The 22112-nt window shown below is 41.8% G+C and overlaps 1 protein-coding gene across 5 annotated transcripts in view; it reads left to right on the forward strand.

Annotated features, from left to right (window-relative positions):
- Positions 1-22112, forward strand: part of ncoa6 (nuclear receptor coactivator 6) — a 79048-nt gene that overhangs the window by 38079 nt on the left and 18857 nt on the right. For 2 of the 5 annotated variants that reach the window (XM_073062058.1, XM_073062059.1), the window contains 5 exons: positions 1068-3998; positions 10324-10377; positions 14109-14174; positions 14998-15034; positions 18289-18446. In XM_073062058.1, coding sequence (XP_072918159.1) covers positions 1068-3998; positions 10324-10377; positions 14109-14174; positions 14998-15034; positions 18289-18446 — 3246 coding nt within the window. The remainder of the gene's footprint in view (positions 1-1067; positions 3999-10323; positions 10378-14108; positions 14175-14997; positions 15035-18288; positions 18447-22112) is intronic. The other 3 variants (XM_073062062.1, XM_073062061.1, XM_073062063.1) reach the window with 3 other exon arrangements.

The following is a 22112-nucleotide window of genomic DNA, read 5'->3' on the forward strand; positions in this document are numbered from 1 at the left end:
CGAGTTTCTTATTTTATCCGCCCACCCTCCTTCACCCTTACCCACCACCTGCCAGCTAGTACTCCTTCCCTTTACCCCACTACTATTCTAGCTTCTTTCCCTTTCCAGTCCTGATGAAGGGTCTTGGACTAAAACAATAGCTTATTACCTTCCATAAATGCTACCTGATTTGCTGAGTTCCTTTGACATTTTGAGTGTTTTGGAATGTTTCATTGTTTTGGATAGCACCTTTTTAAAATGCACTTTAATGTAACACTAAAAGGTTTCCCTGAATGGGCAAATATTCATGACTTACGTTTTGAAATTTCATTCCGTAAAACTGTTCAGTAACAAGTTCTCAGTTGTATTTTAGGATATTATTTCATCCTAAGCTTTATCCTTAGTTGAGTGCCATAAATGGCTGTTTGAATTTGTTGGTGACTTTCCCTTAAGTGGCTTTGCCACTAAACAATTTTGTAACTATGAACATAAGTCACCGGAGAGACACTGAAGGTAGTAGACATAGAAGCCTTTATGCTAGCATCATATTCGAGACACTCATGGAAAAAGAGGCCTGCTTTATCCAATATTAAAGATCAAAGGTAACAGCAAGACAATTCTATGGTTCCGATGTGTCTACAATGCTTCCTTTAAATCACGTATGGTTTTCACATCCACACTCCAAACACCCGAAATGAATGGTAATCCTCACTGACTCTAGGCTGCATTCATGTATATGCAGGCTTCTGAGGTCTAAGTGGAGTGTTTCTTTGTTGGCAGTTGACCCTGGCCTGTAGCTCCAGGAAACCCATTCTTCTGAGCTGCGTCTTAAATTCAGTCTGCAATCCACATTCAAAACTGAAGTATGGCTGCTGTTGAAATTAATATTCGCTACATACCGTAACTCAGCAGAGTATGCCCTAACAAACATCATTAACGCTCCCTTGAAATAAAGCTGTGTTTTAAAGAACCTAACCACACAGTAATCATCATTCATGGAAGAAATGATTTGTGTTTTCTTGTTTGCAGATTGTAGCCATTTGTCAGGTTGCTGGTTACCAAGTGTCTGTTTCATGTGTTCCATGCAGGCTTCCATTTGCAGGCTGTTGATCAGAGAACACTGCAGCAGACGACTATACAATCTGTCCAGCACCCACAGCAGCCACCACAACAGCAACAGCAGATGATGATGATGATGATGATGAAGCAGCAGCAGCAGCAGCAGCAACAACAGCAGCAACAGCACCAACAACAGCAGCCAGACTCAAAGTCAATTAGAATTCCAATGACCCCTAATACACTTCCATCTAAAACAGCCTTAACTCCAGATGCGTCGAGAATGCCAATGACCACAGCTGGTAATAAAGCAGTCATGGTAAGCTTGCCTGGCCAGAGTGGAGTGCCGCCGTCACCAGATAAATCGAGGATGCCTTTATTAGTTGGCCATCAAGCTGGTAACACACTCAGGAAGATGCCTTTCCAGGAAAATATTCAAAATGTCCCATCGTCCGTCCCCGAGGAAGGAAACACAACTGCACATCATCCTGATGGAACAGCAACCGAACTTTCACTCTCCACTGGATCCCAAGTTAATCCGGGGCCACAACCTGTTCCCCTACCCACCCAAGTGCTCATCACTGGGACTAAGCCTGGACATCCTCAGATCTCAACGCCACAAGGTGCAAGTCCACAGCAGCAGGGACCCCTTCCTTTACAAGGCACACACAACCTTCACTTTCCTAATACTACTACTACTACACAAACCTCAAGACCAAAAACACCAAACCGAGCAAGCCCCAGACCCTATTTTCCCCATACACCCACCAGTAGACCACCCAGCACAGAACCTTCTGAGATAAGTTTGTCACCTGAAAGGTTAAATGCATCTATCGCAGGTCTTTTCCCTCCTCAAATCAACATTCTCTTACCTCCTAGGCAGCCCCCTCTAAACAGAGGATTTGATCAACAGGGTCTAAACCCAACCACTCTGAAAGCAATTGGGCAGGCCCCATCCAGCATTCCTCCCCTCGCCAGCAACCCTTCTGCCTCAGCGGCTTCACAGGCAAATAAGCTGGATTCAGTAATAGTCAGTTCAGCAAAACAGGCTACTGGAAAACGTGCAAGTCCTAGTACTAGCAGGAGAGCCAGCACTGGGGCCAGTCGAAAAACTGGTCAGAGTTCAGGCAGACAAAGTGGGAAAGGCTTGAAATCAGCACTGACCCTTCAGCAGAACCCTGCCATCGTACCAAACATGGATGTACAAAAGAACATTCTAACAGGTGCAGCACAGGTTCTGTCAAATTCAGTTCCTGCAAGTATGAGTGATCCTAGCAATACTGTTCCAAGTACTCAAAATACACCAATTTCTGTCAGAATTTTTGCTAACCATCCTGAAGAAAGCAAGGAAGGTTTACCCATGCCTGGCAATGGTACATTGAAGCAGGTCCCTAGTAACAAAGAACAGATGTCCTTTGAATGCAGTCCTCAAGGCATCAACAACTTGGAGAAGAAGATTGGTCCTGAGATTCAAGTAAAAAAGGGAATTAAGCCACTGGAAGCTGGTAATCCTGGTGGATGTGGAGAAGAAAAAAGCCTGCCACCTTTAAGAGAAATTCCAGTTTCGCTTAATCAACTTCTGGACACTTCTGGTAGTCCTGGTGCTGCCATTAAGACCACTAGTTCCAATCAAATGGGACATCCTATACCTTCTGGAGATAAAGAGAAAGTTGAATCTGTTAAGGAAGTTCCTAGCACATCAGCACAAGTCATTTGTGACAGTGGCTTAGCCCCAAGTCGACCAGAACCGGGGGAATTAAATATTAACGTGACTCAAAGTGGCCCACCTAGGGTGCCCACACCAGTGGTGTCTGCGTCTATCTCTGTTTCAAATCCAATAACAGTGTTTCTAAGTTCCAGTCCCATTAAATCTACAAGCAGTGTAACTGCACCTGCACAGACTCAGTCTCAGCCTGCGGTTGTTCCATCTGTGGTCACAATGCCAACTCTGGGTAATAAAGTGGTATCTGATGTACAGCCAATGGTACAGACAGGCTCTCAGCCAGCGTTCATCACTGCACCTGTGTTTATAAATACGTCTGTATTCCAGGTGGTTAAAGAACCTTTGTTATCTCAATCAGCCACCGTTCCTAAAGTAACTTTACCTTCAACTTCTTCATTGGTGTCCCAGTCTGTTACTGTAATCCAGGTATCCCACACTGCTCCGAGTTCATGCTCAGCAGTTTCAACTACCCCACCTGTCAATAGTACCATTAACTCTTCTTCTGCACCAACGAGCAGACTGCTGGTTCAGAGGTCATCTGCATCCCCAGTTCAGCCACCTTCCACTTCTCCGGCTCCTCCAACCATCTCCTCACCATCTCCTCACAGGCCAGCTGCAGACTTCGGCCTCAGCGAACCTCTTCAGAGTAACGGCACGGTTGACCAAAGCTCTTCAGCTTCATCCCACCCAAGTGCAGTTGCAACGTCACCTACTTCAGCTAGCCCAGGTAGCTCTAATAGTAGTAGGCGAAGTCCAATATCATCCAACAAAGGAAGAGGGAAAGTAGATAAAATTGGTCAACTCCTCATGACCAAGGCATGTCAGAGGGCCTCCCCAGATAAGAAAGATGACCCAGCAGCATCTGAATTGGCTTCCCCAGGTGTTGATGGTCAGATGCCAAAAGCAGCACTTCCTGGTAGTCCTGAAGGAGAAGTTCCTCCTATTGAGACTAATCAGACCAACATTTCTTCTCCAACTAGTCAACCAGACGTAGGCACTTCTGTTAACATCACACTTGGTACAACTAGCAGCTCTGCTTCTTCTGTCTCTGTTTCCTCACCTGCAAATACATTGAGTAGCACTTCTCAAAGCAATGTCACGTCAGCTGCCTGCCCCCAGAGCCTTGATCCTGAATCTGTAGTAACTGTTGGTGATAGCAGTCTTGCAGTCTCACAGTCTGAGGGAAGTTGTTCGTCAGCAGAGAAAGTGGGAACAGATAAAGAGCACCAACCAAATACAGGTACCTAATTGGAACTGTGCATGTGTTTGCAGAATTCTGTGTGAATTAAGTAAGCATCAGCACATAGTCTTATTTGTTGTAATTTTAAGTAGCATATAGTTTTAACCACCATATCTACATCTTTTGAGTTGATTCTAAAATTGAGAACAACTGTCCCTCAACCAATGGAGCATAATCACACTACTCAGCTTGGAGCTGCATGTTTTGATTTTTGAGCTACCTCAAAGCTTATTAGATATTTTGAGAGAAGAAAGCAAGATTGGCAATATTATGACACTTTTAATCCAAATTATTCTACATTGTTCCATGCATCCAACTTAATAAACCATGCAAATCAGTGATTTAATTACCAAATCTGTGGAGGTTATTATACAACTTCTGTCAACGTCTAAATGCTCTCTACCTTTTTATTCAAAAGTAGAATATTTTTCCAAGCGTATCAATGATATTAACTAATTCTTGAAAGGATTGGGATTAGTACAGTGTCTTTTGCAACCATTGGGCATTAGTTCAAGCCAACTTAAATATCCTTAAGGTTTGGTGCTGCAGGAAAGCACATCAATCATTTTACACATTAAGGTCCCATAAATATGATATCACCAACAAAAATTCAGATTTTGTATGATAGATATTTGCCAGAAGTTTGAGCTCTTCAAATAACCAGTTGAGATCTTTAACTTTTACCTGAGAGGATTGCTGGCAATCCTTGATCTATTTAACCAAAAGGGAATACTCTGGCCGTGCAATAATTCATCCAGTAATTTATAATCTTGAATGTAGATAGTTTTCACTTCCCTAAGGCTTGGTTCTTCAAGTAAATTACTCTTTAAAATGGTATTTTTTATTCAGTTGTTTATCATCATCATGTGCCGTGTCGTATGATGTTGGCAGTCATGGTCGTCCCATGACCATGATATTTTTTTATATACAGAAGTTGTTTGCCATTGCCTTTTTCTGGGCAGTGTCTTTACAGGACACATGACTCCAGCCATTATCAATACTCTTCAGAGTTTGTCTGCCTGGTGTCAGTGGTTCCATAACCTGGACTTGTGATATGCACCAGCTGTTCATGTGACCATCCACCACCTGCTCCCATGGCTTCATGTGACCCTGATCAGGAGGGCCAAGTCCAAGGGTGACCTGCCGGCTAGCCTCACACCTCCATTGGTAGAGGTGCTTCTCCTCCACATCACCCAATTCGGTGGTTAGTCAGTGCTTTAATATGACTGGTCATGCATGCCCTTACCATAGTAAGGGCTCTTTCTGTAGTAGACAAAATCCTTTCTTTAACAAATCGTCACTCAGGCTAAACTTACTGAGCTACTCAAATGTGTGATTCAGGCCCACACCCCCAACTGTTCAATGATCCTAGGCTCATGTTCAGGCATTTTCAATCATCTGAATAAGAAAACAGGCATGATGAGGTAAATGGGCTCTGAAGTTGATCCTGCCATTATGCAATTCTCAAGTTTCTCCACTGGTTGGTGCTGGAGCCAATGTTACCACAGAAGATTTCAATACATACAGACAAGTGTCCAAATACATAATCATTCAGTCATAATAAGCACTGTTGACATTTAAAACCCTATTATAGAAAGAGCATTTAAATGACTACTGATAATAATGAAAAGAAAGTAATGTTATTTCCATTGGAACAGGAGGACTTAAATATCAATGGTGCCTTATTATGACCAAATGCTTATTTTCAGCACTTGTCTTATATGCACTGATATGTGGTAACATTAGCTCCAGCACCAACCAGTGTTGCTCTGATTTAGGAGTATTGTTCATAGTCAGAATTGTGTACGAGATACAGCATAGAAGTGTGGTCCAGAGGTAGATGGTTTTTTTGAGCTGCATAAGACTTTTCTCCATCATGCCACATCTGCCTCCATCAATATGACCTGCTCTTGATATACCTAATTATCTGCACCTCAATGTATACACTGTTTCTCTAAAATATTAAATGTAATAGTTCCATACTGTCAACTTCCTGGGCAAAGAAATTCTACTTTGTATTTATTTTTACCTTAATTCTGTTCTATTTCTCCACTTCTGGCTGCCATTTCTGATATCTTCAATTGCCCTCCTCTTTATCTTTTCTTCCCTGAGGGAAAATCATCAGATATTAATTCGGCTTGAATTGTTGCAGTTTTCAGTCTAATTTTAACTTTCTTTTGGCCTAGTTCACTGTGGCATTGCTTCTCTCTGGGTGTCAAAAGATGTCTCAGTTGGAGGATATGATTATTTAAAATGCCTCTGCAAGATGCAATAAATGTGAAACACACCTCTAGTCATAGGAAACATTCTGCTATGAGAGAAATGCTTGTCAGTTTTTAAATTTATCTTCCCTAGCCGCATGTTATACTAAAGTTGATGTATTGGTTACTTACAATGTAAAAGGATTGCTGAAAAACAAATTGTATCTTCAAATTTGCAAAGGCCTAGCCATATATTATGTCACTGTATTGTAAAGTAATTCATACTCGAGGTGGCCACTTTATGAAGTACACCTGTACTGCTGCACGTTAATGCAAATATCTAATCAGCCAATCATGTGGCAGGAACTCAATGCATAAAAGCATGCAGACATGGTCAAGAGGTTCAGTTGTTTTTCAGACCAAACATCAGAATGGGGAAGAAATGTGATCTAAATGACTTTGACCGTGGAATGATTGTTGGTGTCAGACTGGGTGGTTTGACTTTCTCAGAAACTGCTGATTTCCTTGGATCTTCACATGCAGTTGTCTCTAGGGTTTACAGAAAAAGATATGAAAAGCACAAAACATCCAGTGAATGGCAGTTCAGTGGGTGAAAATGCCTTGTTAATGAGGGAGGTCAGAGGAGAATGACCAGACTGGTTCAAGCCGGCAGGAAGGCGACAGTAACTCAAATAACCAGGTGTTACAACAGTGGTGTGCAGAAGGACATCTCAAACTGCACAGCACATCGAACCTTGAAGTGGATGAGCTACAACAGCAGGAGACCACAAACATACCCTCAATGGCCATGTTATTGGGTACAGGAAATAACTAATAAAGTGGCCACTGAGTATATGTGACAATAATACCACATGCCCAACACAAAACCCTTTAACATGCAGTGATGATGCAGCTTTTCTTTCCAGTTCTATCCTATCAGGTGTTCGCCATCTGTCTTGAACCTCTGACATTTCCTGATAAAGCTGCAGGTGGCTTATTGCAATAGAGAGCTGAGTTGACAAAAGGGTTCATGCAAATGATAAGAATTAACCATCTTCCTAGCATAGCCATAACACTCGACAGCTAAGGATACGTATTAAAGAACTTGAGGGTAGGCTTGAGTACAAAATCGCAATTCATAGGAAGTTTGCAACATCTAGAGAATCTATAATTACAATTCTGTTGTGTTGAATATCAGATAAATCAAAATTTCACTGTGCAGTGATACTACCCTGAATTTTAAAAGCATATTGTATATCCAATCTTTTCCCCCCTCCTCATCCAGTTTTATAGACAAATCAAGGCAAAAGTTGCTTAAAAGCAAAATATTTTGGTTGCTGAATCTGAACTGAAAGTAGATAATACTAAATTGCTATTTTGTAAGAGTGTAAAACAAGAGGCAGCGATGGTAGTGTCTGGAACATTGACTACTGGTAATTTTAAATGTCTGATCTCTTAATTGAGGCAGCTGAAGAGTGGGAGCTAAGTGACAGGACCTATACTTAATGGTGACTTCTTTCCTTAGAGTGAATAATTTGCTGAAGCAAAGCATGTTCTTCCTGTTGGATTTTATTTTTGTTTCCCATATCTTGGAACATTATTTGGCTTTCAAACATATAAGTGTCCTGACTAAAAAGAATGTGAAGCAAAAAAATACGTTGCTGGAGGAGCTCAGGTGGTCAAGCAGCTTCTACATGGGTGAGGATGGGTGAACGAATTGGGGCACCACGGTATCATCATGGTTAGCGTGTTACTATGACAGCTCGGTGTTCTGGAGTTTGGAGTTCAATTCTGGTACGTTCTCCCTGTGACCGCATGAGTTTCCTCTGGGCTAGTTTCCTTCCAGAGTCCAGAGATGTACCAGTTAGTAGGCTAATTGGCATTATAAATTGTCCTGTGATTAGGCCAGGGTTAAATAGTGGGTTGCTTGACAGCATGGCTTGTTGGACCAGGAGGATCTGTTCTGCACTGTATTTCTATATAAAAGATTTCAAGACCCTGCATCAAGACTGAACAGAGAGGAAAGATGGCCAGTATTAAAAGAAGGGGAGGGAGGGAGCAAGTGCTGACAGGATGAATAGTTAGGCATGGCCTAGATGAATCAAAGGACCTGTTTCTGTGCTGTGGTGCTCTGTGACTGACAGTGGAAAGGTGATGGACAAAGGAGCCAGATGAGAGAGAGTGAAGGTTGGGGTGGGCAGCTGCTAGAGGTTGATAGCAGAGATCCCAGGGGAGCAGAGGTTTCCATTGAGGGTCTAGGATCTGAGGCGCATCCCAGAATTAAGGTACATTCTACAAAACTGAGATGAGGTTCAAATTCTTCAGCTAGAAGGTGAATCTGTGGAATGGTGGAGCACATTTGATTCTGCTCCTAAATCATAATGGTCTTATGAACATAAAGCTTATAAATGCTGCAATATGATGTGAGAAAACTGATCAATGGGGCTATTAAAGGATAAAAGGAAGGTCATTTGAAACCGGGGCAGGAGTGAGTAGAGAGTGGGAAACAGGACAGACTGGTTAAACGCTGGTTTCTGCAAATACTGGAAATCAGTCCAGAGTAACACAGGAAATGTTGGAGGAACTCAGCAGGTCAGGCAGCACCTATAGAAAGAAATAAACAGTCAACTATTTTGGGTTGAGACCTGAAATGTCAACTCTTTATTCCTTTCCAGTGATGCTGTCTGACCTGAGTTGCCCGTGCATGTGTGTATGACAAGACAGGTTAAGGCAGACTGGAGGAACAATTACTCACATCCACAGACTTCCCACCACATCTCTTCCTCAATTGTTCCAGTTAACAATTTCTTACAGATTCCAGCACTTGTAGCCTTTGTTTTTGCTCATCACCTGCCATATCTCTATCTCCAAGTTTACCCTCCTTTCCTTTCCCCTCCCCTCCCCCCGACCACCACCCAGAGAAAATAAAATTGGCTCTGTCAGTCATCCTGCTGACCTTGGTCCACCTAATAGCCCCTGTGTCACCCTTCTTTTCTGTTTACAGCAACAATTTTCTGTTGCCACTGTCCTGTTGCAGGGTTTCATTCCAAAACCTAAATCACTCCTTTACCCTCTCCACAGATGTTACTCTACTGGCTGAGTTCCTCCAGCATTTTTCTTTGCTCTATATTGCAGCATCTGCTGTCTCTTAAAAGAATATGTAGTCTTGCATCATAAAAGGAGACAATTCCTCTTCTGCTTCCCATAATTCTAATTTTCTTTTTCCTGCTTAAGCACGTGACCAATTTTGTTTTGAAAGTTGCTGTTAAATAATTTTTTGCCACGTTCAGATAAAGCACTCCAGATTATATCATACTGCAAAAAAAACTTATCACGTCCACTCTTGTCTCCTGACAGATTCCTGCTTCTTCAGCCCTTTATCTCATCTGCCTATCAGCTCCTACCTTTTCATTTCATCCACCTTCCCCTTCACCTATCACCTTCTAGCTTGTGCCCCCACCTTATTCTGGCTTCTTCCCCCTTCCTTTCCAGCCCTGATAAAGGGTCTCAGTCCAAAAAGTTGATACTTTATTCATTTTCATAGATGCTGCCTGACCTGCTGAGTTCCTCCAGCATTTTGTATGTGTCATTTGGTTCTTTTGGCAACACTACACTGGCTCCTCCAATCTCTGACTCCTGTCAATGGAAACAATCTCCTCCTTTCATTTCTTATCAAAAGCCTTGATATATGAGCATCACATCTCATTAGTAGTTGGTCTTCTCTGGTTTCTGCACAATAATTAGTTGTTAAATCAACTATTGCAGTCAAATAATTGTCCACAGAATAGGCAGAGGTCATTTATCTTTTCCCCATTGCTATTGAAGACGAAATTCTAGTTTACTTGCAACCTCTATTTTACTTGAATTGGAAATTCTTAAATTTTTGTGTTGAACTAGTTTAGATCAGTGATAAGTGTACTGCATCTACTTGTTATTTTTAAGCTAATAGTATGTTGACCATTTTGTGCTAATGGTAGGATATTGCTAAATGTACATGCAAAATTTCCCATTGGAATTCAATTTTAATTAATAACCCAATTTGCATTCCTTGCTGTAAACATAATTTTGATAAACATACAAAACACTGACATCTCATCTATTTTTATGCACTTCTCTTTCGGTAGTTGAGCAAAGAAAAGAAGCTTTGGAACATTCGGACACAGGACTGCCAGCCACCAGTAAGTAATTATGGTTTTAATGGTCTTTTATGTGTACACTGTATGAAATTCCTTGTTGCTACTTTAGTTGGGAATACCACAAACTGAGTCCCAATGGGATTAAAATTTCAAATAAAAATGGAAGCTCATCAGTAACATAATTTACTCATAACAGTAATTACTTACTACCCGTTACGCCACTGACTTTTAGGTCAGCAATGAAGATCCTCCATCTCTGTCCATACAGCCACGCACAGATATGAAGGGTTCTTCATTGCTGTTTCCTTAACATTTTTCCCCCAATCAGGGTTGTTAGCCCTGAGCTGAACCCCCAAACCTGGAGGATCAGTGGACCTCTCTTGGTCTGGCCTCTAACCTTTGACCTGTCTAGCATGGGTTACCTTACCAAGAGCCAAAGCACAAAGCTGACTCCAGCCAATATGCTCTCCAGGTGACTGAGGCACACAACCCTCCAAATCCAATGACAAGGATGTGTCGTCTTGTAGTTCATAACAGTAAAGCTTCCCAGGATGTGGCTTGCATTACCACCATGCTATGGGATAAAATTGGCAATTTAATACTGAATTTTAGCTAGTTTTACCACTTTTTTGAGTTAAATGTGTCCATATCTGAAGATATTCATTCAGGTTTTAAGCATAACTACTGTGACTCCTCTTGGGTTTATGAATATTGCAATATAATAGTGCATTTCTTTTTTGTTCCTCCTTTCACATACATTCTCCCCTCTTTCTCCACACACCTCTGTGCCTGACCATTCCATGTACCTGCCAAAAAATAAGTTTGGGAAATGTTATACTTCTGAGGTGGCATGGTACCGTGGCAGCTAGCAAAATGCTTTACGGTATCAGTGATTGGAAGATTGGGGTTCAGTTTCCGCCACTGTCTATAAGGAGTTTGTACATGAGTTTCTTCAGCATGCTCTGTTGGGACCAGAAGTATGGCGACACCCGTTTGCTGCCCCCAGCACATCCTTGGACTGTGACTGTAAACAACACATTTCACTGTGTCTTGATGTACGTGTGACAAATAAAGCTAACAATGACGGAAACAGAAAAAAATTTAAATTTTCCCAAGGTGAATTAGCATTAGGCTTTGTTTGATTAAGGCTTACTTGCAGTCTGTCCCTCCCATACTACAGTTCTGTTGTTATGATATCGGTTGAGGCCAATCAGCTTATTGAAACAACGCTGTCTCTCAGAACAATCGCGTTGGTCTCTTTCCCCGTTGAATTTTCTGTAACCCGTTCACACTTGCATGACCTCAAGATACTCTTTTCTGAATCATGGTAATCTATGAAGACCTCTTTGTTCTGATGCCAGTAATGGCCTGGATCCTGTAAATCTGGTGAGATTAATGTCCTCACTCTGGCAGACAGTTTGCACAGAGTAAAGAATCTGAAGGCTTGCTTCAGTTAACTGTTGGTCTAGCAGTGAGATGTACTTTTGATTCAAGGTTGTTTAATGTCATTTCCAGTACACAAGTGTAAAGGAAAATGAGGTAATCATTACTCTAGATCCATTGCAGCACAGAAAAAAACACGATAAGATAAACAACACAATAATAAAAAAATAAATATAAATATATGAGATTAGCTTCTATACGTTGATTTTATGTCCATAAAGTGACACTAGGCACATGAGTGTCTATACATAAGGTAGCTGACAGGAAATGATAAAGTAATGGTGGGTTAGTGGGTGGAGGTGTTGATCAGCCCTACTGCTTGGGAAAGTAACTTTTTGAGTGTGGTGGTCCTAGCGTGGATACTATGTAGCAGCCTCTCTGATGGGAGTGGGGCAACAGTAGTTGAGCAGAGTGGGTGGGGTCCTTTATGATGTAACTGGTCCTTTTCCAAAAGCTTTCTGTATATATGTCCTTGGTGGTGGGTAGGCTGATGCCACTGATGCATTGGGCAGTTTTGACTACCTGTTGACCACCGCAGTACAGTTTCCGTATCATGTAGTTTTGATGTGGTATGCATTGGAGAATCAATCTGCTGGACTTTTGCAGGTATCACTTGTGTTGAAGAGAAAGATTAACTTTTTGTCAAGTGCATCAAAACATACAGTGAAATATGTCATTTGCCTCAATGACCAACACAGTCCGAGAATGTGCTGGGGATACCCCACAAGTGTTACCATGCTTCCAGCACCAACATAGCATGCTCACAACTAACTATCCCTAACCCGTATGTCTTTGCAATGTGGAAAGAAACATGAGTGGTCATGGGGAGAACATACAAGCTTCTTACTGTCAGATGGGGACTGGGGACTGAACACTGACCTTTCGATTGCTGGTGCTGGTAACCTGTATGGAGAGGAGTTTACAACACCTTTTCCGTGCAGGTGCTGTTTTGTGTGAGCATGTTCTAATATTTCTCTGCCTTGTCTAACAAAACCTGCAATAGAGCTTTTAAAATCAGACTTCCCACCAGATGTGTCATTTTATAAGATCAGATTCATTTGAGACTTCTCCCTTCATTGGCTTGGATATTTGGATTTGGTGGTTGCTTTATGGCGATAGAGCAAACCTCAGTCCTCCAGTTGGACATCATCCGCCTGCTGCAGCAATTGATAGGTTGAGCTTAGTGATGATGATCACCACCTATAAGGTGAAGGACTCTACGCAAGCAACCTGCAAATTTCACATCCTCAAGCACGTTGCAAGCTTTGAGCCCCTTTGAAACTTCACTGTGTAAATCTAATGCCGATCTTTATGGCTGAAATCCAGAACTTCCAGAAGACATGCTAAACCAAAGTTGATATTTGTCCTTCAACCCTTGGTTTGAACTGGGAAAGAGAGGAAGCATATTGGTTAAAATTGGCCAAATTGTTATAAGTGGTATATATCTTGATGTAGAAGCCAAGTTTCTCATCTAACAGTGGAAATTTTGTGCCATTGATCCTGAGAATTGAAATTGAATCCAGCTTTATTTTCTTTAGATACCAAATACTAGTACAAAAAAAAAAGTTTTGTTTCATGAATGGTAAATGTGAAACTGCTGGATTATCACCAGAATCCACAGGAAGACTATCTTCTTAGTCTGCCCATAATATGATACCAAATCCACTAATGCGTTTGATTTTTTTAAACTGTTTCCTATCTTTGGGGTAGTTAGGGGTGGTCATTTAATGCTAACGTTGTACACACCCCATCAACGCATGGTTAGCTAATAAATTGAAAGTGGGAGGAATAGGGGCAAAACTTGACATTATACATAGTGTGTGAAGGGGAATTTGTTTAATTGTTTATGTTCCTGCTATTAATCGTCATTATGAGCGATGTTTGAACACAGACAACATGCTGGAGAAGCTCCGTAGGTCAGGCAGCATCTATGGAAAGGAGTAAGCAGTTGACGTACTGAAACTGGAAAGGAAGGGGCGGAATCCAGAATTAGATGGAGGGAGCAGAAGGAGTAAAAGCTGGCCAGTGATGGGTGAGACCAGGTGAGGGGGAATGTAGGTGGTTGCAGGAAGGAGGGTTAAGTAAGAAGCTGGGAAGTGATAGGTGGGAAAGTTAAAGGGCTGAAGGAGGAGGAATCCGTTAGGAGAGGAGAGTGGACCATGGGAGAAAGGGAAGGAGGAGGGGCACCATTTCAAAAGTGCTTCTGAATCCAGGGATTGAAAAACTGCATCTAAAAATAGCATTTATTATCTTGGCTCATACTTAATATAATCCAAGATGAATGTCCACTGAGCTGTTTATTATTTAAGAATATTTTCTTTTGTTTTTAGCACCCCAAGTTGTTCCAGAGCAAATATCCCCCAATTCAGTGCAACAAGGGACCACAGTGAAAAATGGTAAGATGGTGCATTCAAAACATTAATCTCCAAATAACTGGAAAGAAACATTTCATCCTCCAAGTAGTAACACTCCTTTACAACTGATCGCTAGTATAATGATGCATATGAGTTTGGACTGTGTTAATAGCACAGTTTAACAGAGCTATGTCTATTTGCATCAAAAACATTCATGAGAACTTCCCTGATGTCCATCCATTCTGAGCCATTAAGGGTTTATGTTTGATCCCTGGTCTGTAATGAGTTAGCTGCTCTGAGCTGAAGCATCAGAGGGATTCTAAAGCTGGTATGGAAACAATAATTGTTTGAGATCCTTGGTGGTATGTTCAACAAACAACCCACTTGGTGAATTGTAAGGATAACACAGATGCCATTTAAGTTGGCTGTGAACTCCTGTACCGTGGTAGCACGCACAAAATGCTGGAGGACCTCAGTAGATAAGGCAGCTTCTTCCCCCTTCCTTTCCAGTCCTGATGGAGGGTCTTGGCCTGAAACATCGACTTTGTATTCCTTTCAGTAGATACTGCCTGACCTGCTGACTCTGTGTTACTTTGGATTTCCAGCATATGCAGAATGTCTTGTGTTCCTGTACCATGATTTAGCTTCCATGGTCAGCCATGTCATTGAAAAGTGGGTAAGACTCAATGAGTTTTACAGCCTTTTCCTTGTGAGCTTTTGTGTTTCTTGTTCGTCTTCCCCATTTTGTTGCAGTCTTTCTTTATAAAAAGTGGATTGATGCTTAACAGCTGTAAAGGATTTTTCAAGCAAGCATTTTGCTGTCAAAATAACAATCCATTAAGCAGATTTTGTTTTGTATGTGCAGGAGAAGACTTGAATGTTGCAAATGAAGTGTCTCAGAGGTAGGTGTATATATACAATTATTAATATAATGAAATTCAGAGATTTAAATATTGATTCACAACCTTTGATTAAACCTTTAACCTTTGATTAAAGATTGTGGTTAGAAAAGCATATGGTGCAATGGCCTTCATCATTCGTGGGATTGAGTTTGGGAGCTGAGAGGTAATGTTGCAGCTATATAAGACCCTGGTCAGACCCCACTTGGAGTATTGTGCTCAGTTCTGGTCACCTCACTATAGGAAGGATGTGGAAACCATAGAAAGGGCGCAGAGGAGATTTACAAGGATGTTGCCTGGATTGGGGAGTATACCTTATGAGAATAGTATGAGTGAACTCGGCCTTTTTTCCTTGGAGCGAGGGAGGATAGTGGTGTATAAGATGATGAGAGGCATTGATCATTTGGGTAGTCAGAGGCTTTTTCCTAGGGCTGAAATGGCTTGCACGAGAGGGCACAGTTTTAAGGTGCTTAAGGTTTTTTACGCGGAGAGTGGCGAGTGCGTGTAATGGGCTGGCAGCGATGGTGGTGGAGGCAGATACAATGGGGTCTTTTAAGAGACTCCTGGACAGGTATTTGGAGCTCAGAAAAATAGAGGGCTATGGGTAATTTCTCAGGTAAGGGCCTGTATTGTGCTGTAGGTTTTCTATGTTTCTATGTTTTTAGTTGAACTGTAGAAAATTTCCAGTGCAGAAGGCTATGTTTCTAAAATTTCCAAGTATATTAGGCATGAATACATTCCTATAGTCATAGAACACTACAGCACAGAAGCAGGCTCTTCAGCCCAACTAGTCCATGCCAAACTGTTTATCTGCTTAGACCTATTGATCTGCACCCAGACCATAGCCCTCCCTACCCCTCCCATCCATGTACATATCCAAATTTCTCCCAGATATTGAAATCAAACCTCTGTCCACCAGTTACACTGACAGCTCATTCCATGTTCTCACCACCCTTGAAATTCCCCCTCGTTTTCTTTCCCCTTAAACATTTTGCATTTCACTTTTAACCTGTGACCTCTAGTTCTGGTCTCACCCAACCTCAGTGGAAAATGCCTGTGTGCATTTAGCTTGTCATTTAAAGTAAAATTGGATAGGTATATAGACAGGAAAGGAATGGAGGGTTATGGGCTGAGTGCAGGTCAGTGGGACTTGGTGAGAGTAAGCGTTCGGCACGGACTAGAAGGGCCGAGATGGCCTGTTTCCATACTGTAATTGTTATATGGTTAATCAATTATGTAATTCCTCTACACTCCAATCAATTTTAATATTTTGTTGTTTGAAGTTGGGTGACACTGTAGTGAGTTGGTTAACACAACGCTTTACGATACAGGCAAACCCCAGTTCAGTTTCCACCACTGCATATAGTGAGTTTGCGTTCTCGCCATGATCGCGTGGGTTTCCTCGGGGTGCTCCGGTTTCTTCCCACAATCCAAAGACATTCTGGTTGGTAGGTTAATTGGTCTTTGTAAATTGTCCTGTGATTAGGCTAGGATTAAATTGGAGCATTGGTGAGCGGCATGGCCCAGTGGGTCAGAAAGGCCTATTCTGTGCTGTATCACAATAAGTAAATAAACATTTACAAAGTAGCAGCAGGCTGTTCATTACCACCCATAGCTCCATAGATTTTTAAAAAAATCTTCTGTACAAAACAATTGTTCAACTTCTCAGCCCACTACTGGTGACCTAATTGAGTTTTGGAGCCTTTCTAAAATGCAGGCTCTAATGCTACATTGAACAGCTCTGAATTCTTACATTTAATGTTATCTTTTGGTATAATAGTTTAAAGTTGCTTTTTTGTGACTTTTTTGGGAGAAAAAGCAATGTAAATTTTTGGCAAAACAGGGATTTTGTAAAAGTAGTGATCTGTAGGTAATACAAACACTTCAGTTCTATCTTACAATGAGGCATACTCTGCCTGTCTCAAAATTCTTTTCATTTATATCAACATAGAGTCAGTTTTGGACACGCCTGCATCTCAAGTCATTGTCACCAATTGGATGGTTAATTCAGATTTCTTCACCATCAAGTTAAGAGAATGGAGAGATTCCCATGGGCAACTGAACAGAGATTGATTTATTGTCTTGTGCTGAACTATTTGACCTCAGTTTAAGCGATTCTTTTACCATGGAGTGTTGTGGTCAAGAGGCACAATTGTCTGCTGTTGATTGAAATGCAAATTCTGACTATTCAGTGGCAAAGTCTATTTACGGCCATTGTCCTAAAAGTCACCCAACCATTTATTACCAATAGTTGAGGTCTTGTTTACATGAAAATCAGAGCTCATTGCTTTTAAGACAAGGGTGGGAAAGGTTAGATTCTAGAAGTGGATGGTTGGCTGCCACTGACTAGTAGTGTTCCACAGGGATCTGCGTTGGGACTGATTCTTTTTACATTATATGTCAATGATTCAGATGATGGAATTGACGGCTTTTGTTGCAAAGTTTAGACAATATAAGATAGATGGAAGGACGTGCACAGATTAGACAAATGCACAAAGAGGTGGCAAATGGAATACGGTATCAGGAAGTATATGGTCATGCAGTTTGGTAGTAGACTTTTTTCTAAAGGGAGAGAAAGTTCAAAAAAACTGAGGTGCAAAGTGCTTGTGCAGGATTCCCTGAAGGTTAATTTGCAGGTTGAGTTAGTGGTGAGGAAGGGAAATGCAAAGTTAACATTCATTTTGAGAGGACTAGAATATAAAAGCAAGGATGTAATGTTGAGGCTTTATAAGGCACTGGTGAGGCCTCACTTCGAGTATTATGAGCAGTTTTGGGCCCCTGAGAAATGATGTGCTGAAATTGGAAAGGTTCAAAGGAAATGATTCCAGGATTGAACGACTGTCATGAAGAGTGTTTGATGGCTCTGGGTATGTATTCACTAGCATTCAGAAGAATGAGGGATGACCTCATTGAAACCTATTGAATGGTGAAAGGCCTTGACAGAGTGGATGTGGATAGGATGTTTTGTATGGTGGGAGAGTCCAAGACCAGAGGACATAGCTCCAAAATAGAAAGACATTCTTAAGGCAGAGGTTGATAGATTCTTGATTTGTCAGGGCATGAAGTGATACGAGGAGAAGGAAAGAGATTGGGGCTGAGAGGGAAAATGGATCAAATGGCCAAATTCTGCTCGTATGTCTTGTGGACCTCCACTGTTATGACTGAAACAAAAATCGCACCTATAAATTGTTTTGCTTTTTGTACAAATTTCCAGTCTGTTTTAAGCATTTTCTCATTTCTCTCTTTTTCCCCGATAGTGAAGCAAAAAATACTCTAGAGAAATCGAAAAGCCCTACCAGAAAAAACTCAAAAAGTGAAAAGGAGAGCGAGGAGGCTTCATCTCTTCAGGAATCTTCTGACAATGGGCAACGGAAGAGGGCTTCACGACCAGGCTCTACAACGGGGGGCGTAAAAGGTAATCCTCCTGTTGCTATTTTATTTGTTGTATATTTATTTAGAGAAACAGCATAATAACAGGCCCTTCCAGGCTGACGAGTCCACACCCACCCTAGAGCACCCTGAAGAAACTCATGCAATCATGCGCAGAACATACAAACTCCTTTCAGACGGAATTGAACCCAGGTTACTGGTGCTGTAATAGTTTGCATTCATTGCTACGCTAACAGAATGACCTAAATAATCCCAGCTTTTAATATTCCCAGATTCTTGCTACAGTGGTAAAGTAATAGAAACCCACTGCTAACCACCATGCCAATCTATACTAATCCCACTAACTGCATTAATTCCACATCCTTCTGCCTTGCTCACTTGAGAACCTGTTCAGTTGCCTTTTAAATATTTTTCCCATCACTGACTTGTCATCTAGAATGACCAACTTTGTATGAAAAATTTACCCCTCAGATTCCCTTTAGACCTCCTCCCGCTCACCTTGAACCCATGCTCTTTAGTTTTAGATAGTCCTACCATGGGAAACGGACACTGGTCTCCATAGACTATTGGTACCTCCCATAATTTCATATACCTCTGTCACATCACTTCTCTGCCTCTTTCGCTACAGGGAAAAAAATAAACACCCAGCTTATCCGATGTTCCCTCTAATTTATAATGACCAGTGTGTGTAATTTTTTGCTCAATGACGACAATGTGTACACTGAACAGTTTCTTTAATAAAAATAGTATAAATAAGCCAATTCTAAAGTCTGCAGACAAATCATCACAAACTCCATTGTCAACACCGTCCACATCAGAAACCGGAAAAGGAAATGTGATTGTGTACGATTGTGAAATATACTTAACACACCAATGAGGTAGAGGGTGGCGACCTTTTGTGCACAGTTTAAATTCCTTTTGTACACTCGTAGCAAAAGATGTGTGTGCTCACACAGACACATACCTTAGAGGGAACATGGAGCCTATCCATTCTCTCCTTACAGCTCAAGCACTTCAAGCCAGGCAACATCTTTGTGAATCTTGTCGGCTCCATCTTTCCCATAGCATGGCAACCAGAATTGCGCACAGCACTCCATGCAGTTAATAACTAACACTTTGTACAATTGTAACATGAGTTCCAAGCTCGGAACCTCAGCTGATGATGTCAAACATGCCATATGTTGCTTTCATCCATCTGTTCACCTGTTTGTTACATTCAGGAACTGCACTTGTATCTCAAGGTCTCTCTTCAATGACACTCCCTGAGGCCCAGCTATTCACGGTGTATGTCAGAATCGAGTTTATTATCACTGACATATGTTTTAAAGTTTATTGTTTCTTATTATAATTTATAACATTTTATATTTTGCAGCAGTACAGTGAAATACAATGTTATAAATGATTGAAAATGCTTAAATAAAATAAGTGTAAAAGAGAGTTTTTTTAAAAAATGAGGTAGTATTTGTGAGTTCATTGTCTGTTCAACAATCTGATGGCAGAGGGGAAGAAGCCATTCCTAAAACATTAAATGTCTATCTTCAGACTTGGCTCTGATGGTAGTAATGAAAAGGGGACATGTTCTGGGTGCTTTGGCTTAACTTTCTAAATGCATCATTGCATATTTGTGTGAGTTGTATTATATCTGCCATTTCTGTGCCCACTTCCCTTGCTGTTCCGTAACATGTAACTTTGAACAACCTTCTCATTGTCCACGATACCAATAATTTTGGTGTAATCTGTGGGGTTGCTCATCTTGCCACTTGCATTCTCATCCAAAACATTACTATTTATGACCTGTATATGGACCCAGCACCTATCTCTGTGGGACATAATTGAATTCAAGACAATCTGAAAAGCAACCACCCTCTTCCAATAGCCACTACCGTCTTCTGCCTCCCAGTATTAAGCAAATTTTGTATCCAGTTTGCTATTATGCCTTCAATCCACTGTCCCAACCTTCCAGACTAGCCTACCGTGCAGGATGTTGTCAAAGTCTGTATAGACTGTCTATAACTACCTACCCATGCTTTTAGACAACTACCCAAAAAAACTGATTAAATTGATGAGACATAATTTCCTGTGCACAAAACCATGCTGACTTGCTTTAATAGCCCTAGTCTTTCCACAAGCAAATAAACCCTGTGTCAGAATCTCTTCCAATAACTTTCCCATTAGTGATGCAAGGTTCAAGCATGTGGTTCCCTGCCTTGTGCCTGTTGTCCTCAAAGGCACAACATGATCTATCTTGCAGCCATCTTGTACCTTGTCTGTAGCTAGAGATACAAAAACTTGTACCAAGGCCCCAGCAACCTCTTTCCTTGCTTCCCATAACACTCTAGGATATACTTGATCTGGCCGAGGCAATATATTGACCATTGTTTCAAGACCTTCTTCATAATTGGTAGCATAATGGTTAGCGCAATGCTATTATGGCTCAGGGCGCCAGAGTTCGGAGTTCAATTCTGACACTGAAGTTTCCACGTCCTTTCCATGAAGCGCATAGGTTTCCTCCCACAGTTCAAAGACATACTAGTTAGTAGGTTACACACACACAAAATGTTGCAGGAACTCATCAGGCCAGGTAGCATCTATGGAAAACAGTACAGTTGACGCTTCGGGTTGAGACCCTTCAGCAGGACTGGAGAAAAAGAAAGATGAGTAGATTTAAAAGGGGAGGGGAGGAAGAAACACAAAGTGATGGATGAAACTGGGAGGGGGAATGTTGAAGTAAACAGCCGGCAAGTTGAATGGTGAAAGAGATACAGAGCTGGAGAAGAGAGACTCTAATAGGAGAGGATAGAAAGCCATGGAAGAAAGAGAAAAGGGGTGGAGCACCAGAGGGAGGCAATGGGCAGGCAAGGAAATAATGTGAGAGAGGGAATGGAGGTGTGGCCATTACAGGAAGCTAGAGATATCGATGTTCATGTCATTAGGTTGGAGGCTGCCCAGACTGAATGTAAGGTGTTGTTCCTCCAACCTGAGTGTGGCCTCATCACGATAGTAGAGGAGGCCATGGATAGTCTGGATAGAATGGGAAGTGGAATTGAAGTGGGTGGCCACTGGGAGATCCAGCTTTTTCCGGCGAACGGAGTGTAGGTGCTCGGGGAAGTGGCCTCTCAAACTAAGTCGGGTCTCACCGATATATGAAGCCACATTGGGAGTACGAGATACAGTAGATGGCCCCAAAGACTCAGGTGAAGTGTCGCCTCACCTGGAAGGACTGTTTGGGGCCCTGAGTGGTGGTGAGGGAGGAGTTGTAGGGGCAGGTGTAGAACTTGTTCTGCTCGCAAGGATAAGACCAGGAAGGAGGGACAAATGGACGAGGGAGTTGCATAGGGAGAGATTCCTGCAGAAAGTTTGGGGGGGGGGGGGGGGGAGGATGTGCTTGGTGGTGGCTTCCCATTGGAGATGGCGGAAGTTCTGGAGAATTATGTCCTGAACGAGGAGGCTGGTGGGGTGGTAGATGAGGACAAGAGAAACCCTTTCCCTAGTAGGGTGGCAGGTGGTTGTGGTGAGGGCAGACGTATATGAAATGGAAGAGATGCGGTTTTGAGGTCAGCATTGATGGAGGAAGGGACGCCCCTTTCTTTGAAGGAAGAGGACATCATTTTTTTTTTGAAAGCAGTAAATATTCAAGCTTTAATCACAACTATAGGCTACATAAAAGTATTAAGTGCCAATTGCAGATCTT

The sequence above is a fragment of the Hemitrygon akajei genome, chromosome 11, assembly GCF_048418815.1.
Source record: "Hemitrygon akajei chromosome 11, sHemAka1.3, whole genome shotgun sequence".
Taxonomy (NCBI): domain Eukaryota; kingdom Metazoa; phylum Chordata; class Chondrichthyes; order Myliobatiformes; family Dasyatidae; genus Hemitrygon; species Hemitrygon akajei.